This window comes from Lissotriton helveticus, chromosome 3_2 (genome assembly GCF_964261635.1).
Source record: "Lissotriton helveticus chromosome 3_2, aLisHel1.1, whole genome shotgun sequence".
NCBI classification, from domain to species: domain Eukaryota; kingdom Metazoa; phylum Chordata; class Amphibia; order Caudata; family Salamandridae; genus Lissotriton; species Lissotriton helveticus.
Window position 1 is genome coordinate 293525507 of NC_136062.1, and position 12827 is coordinate 293538333.

The window sequence follows — 12827 nt, forward strand, 5'->3', positions numbered from 1 at the left end:
ACCCAGACCCTCAGACACACAGCTCTAACAAGCCCTTTTGTACCCTTACCAGGGACTGGTTGGTTATTGTACTAGCCAGATCTACATAGTCCATAGGCACAAAGGTACCGAGGAGGATCGTGCCGGCCCTCTTAAAATTAACACACCAACTAATTTGCTGGTCAGCTAGCCATGTGCACCAAACATGTCCTAGTAGTGTCTCACGTGAATGTAGAGCCCTTTCAAAGGATTCTGATGCTAAACTGGGAGGGAAGCATACATTTGGATGCCTATACCCTTATTTGTTTCTTATTTCAAGCTATTTTGATTAATTTTTCTTTGGGTAGGTAAGGGTGAACACTGAGACCATCGATTCCATTGCATTAGAATCTTGGTTTCCCTCCTAACCGGTTGCATTCTGGGAATTTTTAAAGATGTCTGGTGTGATCCATTTTGAAAAAAATGCAAAGTGGTTACTTTTATTTTTGTTGGAGGATTGCGCGACTACATAGTCTTTCTATTATGCAAAGTGATTGTGATCAGTTAGGCATTGCGAACTGAACATATTGTGCTAGTTGCATTTGTGTTATTTTGTTGCTTTTTCACTTGTGATTTTCATTGTTTGGCTACTATTTTAACTGCACCTATGTTTAGATTTGGAGGCATCCTTTAAGCACTGGTTTGACATTTATTGTAACTGCATTACTTATGTTGAGGATCAACTTTCACACCTGGTACTTTATACAAGGACCAGATGGATCGACAAAGATACCTAGAGAGTGAAGGAAGGTTGTTGGTAGCCGCCTTTCCATACAAAGTTGCCACTGTCCTGGTCTGTGGTTATCACCAGCAATTACTCATTTGACATTGCTATTGTCTCCCTGAGTACATGTTTTGAAAGTAAAGGTAGAACTCTGTAGTTTGATAAATCAAAGAAATAAAGCGTCGCCAGCCGAGAGTCATCTGCTGATATTCTCGGTTTAGATTTTTTTTCAACAAAGTAAGAGAGTTAATTTGATGCCAGCGCTTGAGCGACTCCGTGCGGATGTGAGGCATTGGCATTCCCTACCGCTGACTTTGTTAGGAAAAGCCGCCCTGTTTAAAATGATGACACTACCGAGATTTCTTTATATCCTAGAAAATGCCCCGTTTCTGGTGCCTCCAAAATATTTTCAGTCCATCAACACATTAGTCACTGGTCTACTCTGGGGGGATAAACCTCCACGTATCTCCAGACTAAAGTTGGTGAGAGGGTGGTTTGATGGGGGTATCACACTTCCGGATGTCCAGTTGTATTATTGGGCGTCACAACTTAAAATAATAAATCACTGGCTACATGCACCACAGACGGAGCCCGCGTTTAAGGCAGACAGATATGACCTGGGGGCTGGAGGAGTGATGACCGCACTCTATGATCCCCGGAGCGTAGCCACTCTGGTAGGCCCTAAGGCCCACACGGTGAAGCTCTGGTACATGGCGTCAACACGTCTCAAATGTCAGGACACAATCACACTGATGACACCACTTTGGGCGTCGCGCCGACTCGGCCAACTTTGTAACAGCAAAGGGTTTGAGGCTTGGGACCACATAGGAATCTCGACCATTGGAGACATTTACAGGTGAGGTAAAATCCTTACTTTCGACCAACTTGCGGCCCTATTCAGTTTGGTGGAAGCGGAACGGTTCCGCTATCTACAAATCACTCATGCTCTGCGTTCGGTATTACCGACGGAGGGACAACTGCCTGAATCCACTCTTCTGGAGGATAGATTGCTTACGGAGTATATGCTTAAGAAAGCGACCTCATTGGTTTACCGTAAGCTAATTAACAACATGCCTGACCCCATGGACAGACTCAAAACCGCTTGGACCGTAGAACTGAATGACTTTGACGACTCGGACTGGCAAACCGCACTCTCCTCCCCACCGGAGGTTGCTATATCATCACGACTCCGACTGGTACAATTGAAAGTCTTACACAGAATATATTACACTAGGGTCACATTACATAAGATAGGACGAGCCTCAGACCAATATTGCCTGAGGGGTTGCGGAGAAGAGGGGACATTCTATTATTTGGGAATGCCCGTGATTGCTAATTATTGGAACCAGGTAATGAGAACTATATCCCAAGTGTTCCCTGAGCCACGACGGTGTCTATTGAACGTCGGGGAACCGAATGACCTCAGTAATCACCAACAAGCTTGGGCTACGTTAGGTATTATGTACGCTAAAAGGAATGTGGCCAAGGCCTGGGGTTCCCCGTTGTCTTCGGCGCTTAGGGACTGGAGCACGGATTTAGACTCAGCGATGGTTGCCGAAACAACAGTATATTTGAATAGGAAATGTCCGCGAAAGTGGGGGGCACTTTGGGGAGCCTGTAATGAATACAGAGGGGACATTTGTGAACCACCTCAGTTAGACAGTGATACAGATTCGGACGGTTAAGGGAGGGGAGACGGGAGTATCCGGGGCTGTGGGGCTTTGTTCCTGGGACATCCCAATTTTGACACTTGTTTCTATTTGTAAGCATGTAATGTATCCACCTCATGTCTTTTCATTATTTATGTATGATTACTAAGTGCAATGTACCTTTGAAAATGTCCAATGTTCACTTTTTATTTTCAATAAAAAAACTTCCCAAAAAAAAAGTAAGAGAGTTCTATAGCCACCTCAAAACCACTGCAGTTTCTGGTATAGCTCGTTTTAATGATTAGCATTAGTTGGTAGAACCCATACAAATACACAACGTTGGTTCCTAGGAACCCGCATCTTCTGCCGCAGATACCAACATAGTAAATGTCTCACAGAGGACGTGGACGTATTATCTAGTGAATTCACACCAGTTCTGCAAAAGAAGAGTTGTGGTCATCTAGTTTTATTGCAAGTGTATAACGTCACTGAATCCAAGTTAACAAATACACAAATGTGATTCTAAGGGAATATTAGATTTCCTTTTTGATCAAAGAATCAGTTATGTCTGAGGTAAGAAGAGGCCAGGTCCTGTATGGAAAACAAACTAAACGCTGTACCACCAGGGCAGATGAACACCCCTCATTTCACAGCCGTTTACATTGAATATCCATGCAAAAACTTGGCGTCCTTTAAATATTCTTTGTTCCTCCTTCAGAAACTATTGCGGTAAACTGCGATTTACAATTGTCTTACACAGTGATTTACACCAAACAATGAAATAAGAGTTGTCTTAGGTATGTTGATTCCGACATAAAGTCAAAACTGTACTTTTATGCCAGTGTTTTAAACACCCTATTGCATGTGCAGTCCAACCTCTGATTATTTTCCAAGCTCTCAAACGACTTAATGATTTTGCAGGAAGGATTAGAGTGGTGTTAGATAAGATGGAAATGAATGTAAATGTAAATGTAAATGTACATGTATTTATATAGCGCAAATCACCAACACGGTATCTAAGCGCTTGCTTAGGGAACCCGTCCTGGTATTCCCCTGTGAGATACCCCGGCAGGGTATCCACAAGGTGAAAGCCAGGCATCCCGCCACGAGGGGCCGTAGTGGAGATTAAGCAAGCTATTGCCCAGAGTCGCAGAGTGTGACCCCGTGAGTTGAGTAGGCACCGGAGCGAGAATTGTTGAGTCCGTGGAATTTTTGAGCCCGAGACCCGCCGAGGCGGGGAATCGAACCCTGGTCCACGGTCGATCTCAGCTTCCAGGTCTGCCGCCTCTAACCACTGAGCCACGCTTCTCCACAGTGATTTATTATAGGGAACAAATGGCAAATAATATCACGGTACGTCTCAAAACCTCTGCAGATGTCAAACAAAGCACCGTTGTTGAATGCTTTTAGTTGCTGCTTGTTGGTGATGCAGTGGCTGGATAAATAACTATGGACCTGATTAAGAATTTGGTGGTGTGGGAGCGGGCCGCCACACCAGTGCCCCGCTCCCACATCGCCAAACTCAACCGCTGACTGCCCGATTAGTAAGTAAGTAAGCAAGGTAGCGCCATGTGCCGGCTACGCTGCCTGTTTTGGTTTAGCCGACCCTGTACAGCTGCCTCCTGGCCCCCCTTACTCAAGAGAGGAGCTTCTTCTTATTGGTGAGCACTTTGCGGACAAAGGTAAAGTTGCTTTGTCACACACGGCACTTCCACGAGTCGACTTTCTGAGTAATGGTCTTTTAAAATGTGGGCTTTTGAATGTGAGGTCCTTACCTAGGCACAGCACCGAGATCCAGCTCCTGATCGAAACACATGAACTAGATATTCTCGTCATGACGGAGACATGGACTCGTCTTGACTGTGCGGTGGACCCGGGATTTGCCTGTCCCCCTGGGTTTAAATTTCTTCACACTCCTAGACCGAGTGGAAGAAGTGGAGGGGTAGGCGTCATTTTCAGTGCAGCCTGCAGTATTAAGATTGTGGTTTTAGACCCTATTGCGGGCACAGAGCTTCTTGGCTTATCTATTCTTGCCCAATCTGGCACGGCGGTAACGGGGGTAGTTTGCTATCGCCCGCCTGGGGCGTTTAGCCTTCAACAGCAACAAGACTTGCTGACTACCCTCACCAACAATGCCTCCTCCCACCATAAGCTGATCATCCTTGGGGACTTTAATCGGTGCCCTTGACTCAGGTCTTGGCAACCTACTCCAAACTTGTGAAAGCTTCGGCCTCCACCAGTTGGTGTCCGGGGCTACTCACAAAGCTGGACATCTCTTAGATTTGCTGTTTGCCGCCCCTGACCTGGTGACGATGGGGGAGACCTTACCTATGGAGTGGACAGACCACTCACTGGTTAAATTCTTCTTACATATGAACGGTGGTCTCTACAAGGGCCCTGTAACGACCAAGGATTTTAAGTGCAGAGACTGGAGGGCTCTTGCACGTTTGCATTCCTCTGGCAGGGTTTTCCACACTGACCAGTCTTTTAATGGGGAAAAGCAAATAGAAGACAATTATGCCTCTCTCTGCAGTAGCATCACAACCATCCTTGATGCACATGCCCCGCTAAAAATCCGTAGCTGTAAAGGAAAAGACTCTGCCCCTTGGTTTAATGACAATCTAAGAAACCTAAAACTGGGTTGTAAACAAGCAGAGAGAAGATGGAGACGGGACTACAATGAAACTTCTAAAGAGATGTGGAAAAATAAGGTCATGATCTATAAGAGTCAGATTAATAAATCTAAGGCAGAGCACTACGCTTCTGTGATTTGCAATTCCACCAACAATTCTAGGAGCATTTTTAATATACTTAACAGTGTTACTAATCCTGAGTGCTCCAGAAACGCTATTGTCCCCTCTCAAGATCTTTGCGACAATCTGGCTGGATTCTTTAAGGATAACATTGACCTTATCCTTAAGGACTTGAACACTCCAGATTGTACTCCGTCCTTAGACACAGGATCAGGGCCTCTCACGGCATGGGCGTCTGGCCCGGACATGACCACAATAGATTTCTTATGTGAGTTCCCGCCCCTGACATATGTGGCCTTTTCAAAGCTAGCCAGAGGGATTTCCTCTGGGTCTCCTCTGGATCCTGTTCCTCCTAAAATTTGGAAGGAATTCGAGGGAGAATTATTCCCCGCACTCCATCGTATTTGTAACCAGTCGCTGGTGACTGGTAGTGTCCCAGCTCAATGGAAGCGGGCAATAGTCTCTCCCTTGCTAAAAAAGCCCTCCTTGGACCCAGACTGCTCGAAAAATTTTAGGCCCATTTCCCTGTTACCCTTCCCGGCTAGGATCGTCGAGCGTTTGGTCAGTAACACTCTGTCTAAACACCTGGAATGTCAACAACTACTGAATAGGGATCAATTCGGCTTCCGGCCTACTCCCAGCACCAAAACAGCTTTAATCACCGCTATGGACGAGCTTCGGCAATTAGCCAGATTCTTTTTAATCTGTATCTTAGACTGCTTATCTCTCTGATTAAAAGCTTTAATATCAGGATTGTCAACTATGCTGATGACACGCAGTTGATCCTCTCCTTAGAAGGGGAGGAATCTACATATGTGGAGATGTTCCACAACTGCCTGCGTGTCACGTCTCGGTGGCTAAAGGACAACTCCCTCCAATTTAATGCTGGGAAGACGGAGGTGCTCTTTAGCGCCGGAACTAAGATCTCCCGGCCATTCCCAGACTACTTTTGGCCCCCCGAAAGTGGGTGCAAAGTAAGACCTGTGAAATCAGTCCGCAATCTTGGGGTCATGATTGACCAAAGGCTTAGTATGGAGACGCACGTGCAAAAGACGTCCGCCTGCTGCTTTGCCATTCTTCGATCCTTGAGGAAAGTTTTGCCTCTCCTACCTATCCATACTCGTGCCAAACTGGTTAGGTGTACCATCCTCAGCAGGTTGGACTATTGTAATGCCCTCCTGCTTGGCTCTCCTGGTTTTTTGCTGGACAGGCTCCAGAGGGTCCAATCTGCGGCGGCCAAGTTGGCCTTAGGGCTTCCGAGAAGATCTCATGGACCGTCTGCCCTGGGCAAACTTCACTGGCTGCCGATCAGACAGAGGATACAATTCAAGGCCCTCTGCATAGTCTTCAGGGCTCTTCATGGATCTGGCCCTGCCCCTTTGCAATCAAAGTTTGCCTGGTATTCTCCAACCAGACGACTTCGATCCTCAGACTCTGGGCTGGTAGTGGTCCCCAGATTCAGGAAGGTCCGAGCGGGGGGGAGATCCTTTGAAGTGGCGGCCGCCATACTTTGGAATACTCTCCTGGTTGAGATTAGACACATCACTGAACTCCTGCCTTTTAGAAAGATGATTAAAACCTGGCTATTCCCCAAGGTAACTGTCTGAAGCCCTCATTCCTTGTGTTCCTCTTTCCGCCTCATCAGATCTATCAGCGCCAGGATGCCTGCAATGGTGACAGCTGCGTTTTATAAGTTTGTTAAATAAATAAATAAATAAATAAATAATAATAATAATAAATTTATTGTGTAGATAATTAAAACCTTTACAAAAGTTAGCCGTCTCCTATAGGAGTTTTCTTCTGGTCTGGTGTGTGGTGCTTTGGTGGTCCGAGGCGGTGAGCCTTAGAAAAGCACTGCAATGGGAATGGAATAGACTGGTGCAGTCTATGCCATGCAGGAACTGTTGCATGCACACAGGGTAGCAGACCATGTGCCCCCTGCATACACCCCATGGCCCTGAGGCAACAAGGGGCCCCCTTAATTTCCTCACTCCCACAGTTTTCATGGCTGCCTCACCGGCATGAAAACTGTGGCGGTGAGGAAACTGGTATTATGCTTGGCGGTGCTGCACCTGCACCACCAGCATATTGCAGGCTTGAGACCACTACAAGACTTCCAGGGTTCGTGGATCTCTGGCAGTAGCAGCGGTCCCATGGCTGTCCGACCGCCATACTCAAAATATGGTGGGTGAACCACTGGTTCACCGCACCGCTATCACGGGTTTTGGCTGTCCTGACCACCAAAAATCCTCATCAGGCCCAAAGTTTTTTCTCCACACTAGGTGCCCCTTTACGAGGCCAGTACTCTTAAAACTAGTTTTCAATGGGGCTTTATTTGGGAGGTGAAAGAAAAGCATTAGAAACTTGTTAATACATTGACTAACCTGTATAAACAGGACAATGAGAACATAAATAGTATGTTTATGTATAAAAGGACTGACTTGACAGCAATAGTACTACGTAAGCGTAGGTAAAGCTGTAGATCTGTGGGGAGGCAGAGGTGGAGGCTGACCATGGGCCTAGTGGGCCTGACTGTTGTGAGCCTCGGTTGCTTCGTTTATTAACTCTGCATTATCTTTGTTGTATTCATAGGTCCCGACGGAGAGGAACATTGGCACAAGCATTTTCCATTTTGTGGAGGGGTGTTCCAGTCTCCGATTGACATTCACAATGACATTCTGCAGTACGACTCCACTCTCCTGCCCATTGAGCTCGTGGGCTATAACTTGTCTCTGACGGAGCAATGCATCATTTCCAACAATGGCCACTCACGTAAGTAGACTTACTACGTTGATGATGATCAAAGCAACTTTGATGCTCTATATTTTCAAACACAGCTCACCCCCACATCTGTAGAACAACTTTATTTGATCAGGAACTACAGAACGCCATGATACGGCCTCTTAAATCTACATCAACAAACTTTTGTGAACTCTAATGATTTTTCTTAACAGAACTTCAGATAACCTAGTTCAATGCTAATTGAATAAAGTGACTGCACCATATAATCCGGCTGAAAACTGGAATTCTGGAAGGAAGCTAAGGTGTTCCTGGTAATTCTGAGACAGCCTGTATCAACTAGCATCTATCATTTGTATAATCTTCAACTTAAATTGCAGCCGCTGGTATTCTTCTTTACTTGGGTTCATCTCCTCCTCATCTTGGTCTATACTTGGAGAGTGTATATACCTCACTCTAAGGATATGCATCATTAGCCCCTCCCACTCAGGTGTGGATAAAGGCACCTTTCAGCACAAACAGGCCAGTCAGAGGTAAAACGGTTCTATGTTTGGGAAATGGTAGCAAATTGTACTTGTAAGGAACTAGATATCCATGTCTATGTCTGGCCTTCATCACAGCCTTTGCTCACGTGCGGTCAGATGGACAGACATAAGGTAGTCAAGTAAAACCATAACAAGTTGAACTCTTCTAGCTCTGTTGGAACTAATACTAAAGTGGCTGCCATTGAGGCACAGAGGCAATTAATTGTGGAAATCTAAAGAGCCGCTAGAGAGCATTGCAATGCACAGGAGGATAGATTACTTGAAGGCTAAAACTGCCACCCCACCCTTGCATACTCTACTGATGCTGCTATTTATCTGAACCCTCAGAACACCAGATGCCTTGATGCACGCCTTGTGCGATAGGACCATACGTCGTGGTACCATTAGTCTTCCGGATTGTGCGAAGGACCCATACTGTGTTCTTGTCAGGGACTTTTTTGATCTTTAAAACCAGACATGTGGTCTAGATTTCGTAAATACTATGGCACACCCTGTGGAAACCATAATGTGCTAATGCAAGCATACCTGGATATGCTGTACAGGATTTTACAGAGATGCCCGGACTGCTTTGATGCGAAACAAAACAATGGTTCCCTGTGGTGTAAGGCACAAGCCTAGATTCCCTAGGCCACATAATTCACAAACAAATCATGAGTTTTGACATCATTCAATTCAATTTAACAAAAGTAAAGATAGTAACGCCTGTGCTTCAGAACAGACATAGTGACATGAGTGAGAAATGTGCATAAGTGCTGTAGAGAAGAAATATTTAATACATTTGATAAATACCTTAGTAGCTGGGGGCTACGGAAATGAATCTCAGTAAGACTCTAACTGAAAGTACATACAGATTCATATGGTAAGTGAGAATAGTCCGCTAGTAAAATTGTCAAAGTTTCGACGCAGTTAGCAGCAATTTGTCAGGGTCATCATCAGGGCAAAAAAGACAATGGTAGTAACCATAGTGGGAATGAACCCGTGATGCAGTGCATGAATCAGGAAAATGAATAGCGTCACCCACCCAATAGGTATCTGTCATATGAACAGAAAATCCAAGTCGCAGAGGAATTGCGCCCCATGGAGGGAGACTACCATCCAAGGATCAGTGCTTACGAGCTTTGAAATATGCTGGGGACATACTCCTTCGGGAGGAACCACCGGCCAAGTATTGCTTGTGTGCTCCACAATACCATCAATCATGCTAGCAAGCAACAGACTGCAAGGACGAGTGCTTTGCTGGGCAAACCATTTGATGGGAAGGAACCCCTTAGAGAAAAAAAAAACTCCTCCTTGGCAAGGTATACTGTAAAATCCCATTCATGACTCATTGTGCTGCGGTGGCATTTAAACTTGGTTATGATACAGCTCTTCGCCCTGAAGACTACACTTCTGGTGCCCATTATTTCAGTTCTCAGAGTTGGTAAGTAATTGATTCTGGTCTACTGGGTTTAGAACACAGATCAAGTGTATAAAAATGAGTTCTGTACACTTGCTCCACCTTTTGACAAAGGTTGTGTCCCCTGTTCAATGTAAGCTGGCCTGTCTCTCTTCCTTGTTTTTCTCCTCCATACCCTTCTAACAGCAAGGCAGGGTCTGGAGCGGGCTGTCTCATGCTACATTGATCTTACAAGATGTTATCTATCTGGTGATTGATGAGCTTTTCAATGGTTTTGCTAGGGCGCAACAGAGAAAAGTAGTGACTAACCGTACTTTATCCCATCGAGTCACTTTGTATTAAGATCTGATAAGCACTGGTAAAGACATATGTGCGTGCAGGCATTTGCATGCATTCTACTAGAGCCCTAGCTGCTTCTAAAGGTGGCTGGTATTTGCCAGGTACTTAATTGTTTCTGGTTACACACTTTTGCTCAGCATTATTGCTTTGCTGTTCAGGTGAGAAGCAGTGGCTATTTTCCTTGGGCTGTTCTGCATGACGTCCTTGTTTAGCCAACTGTACTCCGCTCTGCTCTCCATTGGGACTGCTTTGGAATGCCTTCATATGTTGAGGAATCTTGGGATGAAGTAGCCATCAGAAGTCTAAATTATTTATTTTTGGTAATACTCTTTCTGGTGAGTACTGCTTCCTCTCCGATTCCCTGCCACCATCCCTTCTCCCATTCTGAGGTAGAGCCTCTCTCAATAATGATTCCAAGATATTTAACGTTTATGCAGCAATACAGTCTGCTGTTAAGCTTGTTTTGGTTCCTCTCTGCGAGCATTGGTTGGATGCAGAGGAAAAAGTAAAGAAACTGATGCCAGCAAGCTAGTGAGTGCTGTATGTAGGCCGGTGCTGACAGTATCAAGATGATGGAGCTGTGACTGGACGTGTGTTACTACTTGACTTGACAGGTGAGCTGCTGATGGGGCGTGGGTGTGGAGCTTCTGGGCCCTGTCTGGCATCTAAAGATATTCACGAGGAAGAGTGACTTTTGAAAATGAAGATTGAGAACCTTGCTGTACTTTCCAGTAGCAAAACGCAGCACAATCCTTACATTCCATGAGGTGTTCTAGAACAGTGGTTCTTAACATTTTGACTTCTTGCCACCTCCTCTGACCCCAATACCCGATTCGTTACTGGAAGCCAGGGACATCCAAGACATATCTATGATTTGTATTTTAACAACAATACACAAAAACACATGTACACTGTAAGAACTCAGCACATCTATTTTTCTCTGAAAATGCATGTTTAAATATGATAGACACTACATACTGGTATAAGACCCATATCATATTCCCAAATCAATAGGTAATCTGGTGAAATCGGAGATCTCATCAGAAACGGTGGGATAGAAGTAGTAAATGGATTGACATTGGCCTTTGACTTGCATGGAGCAGTAGTTAAGCTTGGTATGGACCAAGCTAGAGATGATGCAGGGTCTTTGTGTCAAAAGGTGACAGAGATGGTGATTGCATAAAAGCCAGGACCAGATGTGCTGTATGCCAAAGTATATGCTGCCTACTAGGAAGTGCTGCTCGGTCTGCGACATCATTTCCTCTCTGCTGAAAAGTGCAAGCTTGTCCCCTTTCCAGTACCAAAAAGTGTAGCTGCTTGGAGCTGTAAGTGCATTCCCATGTAAAGCAGTGGATGGGAGAACACAGCAGCTGGAAAGGTTTTTGGGCAGTCTAGTTTTGTATACATGCATAAAACTGGCTCTCGAGAGCACGTGCTTATGATTTCTGTTTGAATGCGAACACTGACTGTGCATATATACAAATGCTCCGCTTTGAACTAGCAATCCGCTTCTGATTAAAAAAGTTTCTAAAGCGCTTATGATTATTTTTTTTAACATATATGTGTTAATAAAAATCAATAAATATATCCGATACATTGAACAAGCAGTAGAATAGACTTCAAATTAGTATTATATTACTACTTGAGGAAACTATTGTCCTCGTAGGAGGAAGCATCTTTAAAGAGTATTGGTTAGAGGCCATAGAACGGACTACAGGTTAAGAACTGTTGTTCTAGACCCTCAATACAATCACTCCGCTGTGGGATCCTCCCATCTACTACATGACCTCTTGAACCTTCCTATTGTTACATTTAAACTAAAGTATCTACAGCTACACCCGAGCTAGGCTCCATCAGGCAATGGAAACAGAAAGAGGACTGCACCATCAAAACAAACCAGGATCTACAGCTGCACCCTGAGCCAGGCTTGATCAAGTGGCGGCCATCATGAAGTGGCACCAACCTGCTATAGCAGTCAATGAAAGTCTGGGGAACTTGAAAAAGCGCTGAGAATCTCCTCTTGTCTTACCTACGACCTAGCCAACTTCTTATTTCTTATAAGGTTACTATCCTTATGATCACGTCCATAGGGAAATCTGCCGCCTACTGACACTTCTATAAGGTTACTATCCTAATGATCACGACCTTAAGGAAATCTGCAGCCTACTGACCCTGTCTCTCCTATAGTGCCCAGCTTTAGCCAACATCGTAGATCCTGGCCTGACCGCCACTGGAGTGAACTCGTATACCCTGGCTTACCCTCCAACCTCTCCAAAACCGCTACAAAAAGTTTCAAGCACTCCACCCTGAAAAATCACCCCGAGACTCTGATCTCTGACCCGCGTCTCATTGCGGACAACGGCTTAGTCATCAATGGCCTCATTTTCTACTCCAAAAGAACCCCCTCTTGGCGCAATACCTTTGCGCACCTCCTCAATGTACCAGGAACATCCCTTACGGCACTAAGCTCACAATAGCGCCCTCCAAAACACTGCGAGCTGACCTCACCATCACCCTCTACAAAAGCGGCATCGTACTAATCCAGGCCTCAACCAAAAACCTCAATAAATTTGCGGACCTTTTTACCCTCCTCAGGAACCATGTGCACGACACTAGCAGGGTGACCAACACCCGCCCCGACGACGATCCTCCAACCAGCCTTCC

The 12827-nt window shown here is 45.3% G+C and overlaps 1 protein-coding gene and 1 long non-coding RNA gene across 4 annotated transcripts in view; one reads left to right on the top strand and one right to left on the bottom strand.

Annotated features, from left to right (window-relative positions):
- Positions 1–12827, bottom strand: part of LOC144826670 (uncharacterized) — a 418667-nt gene that overhangs the window by 352325 nt on the left and 53515 nt on the right. The window lies entirely within an intron of this gene.
- The window catches only part of CA12 (carbonic anhydrase 12), a 242470-nt gene that overhangs the window by 152949 nt on the left and 76694 nt on the right, over positions 1–12827 (top strand). For all 3 annotated transcript variants that reach the window (XM_078685264.1, XM_078685263.1, XM_078685265.1), the window contains one exon: positions 7737–7916. In XM_078685264.1, coding sequence (XP_078541390.1) covers positions 7737–7916 — 180 coding nt within the window. The remainder of the gene's footprint in view (positions 1–7736; positions 7917–12827) is intronic.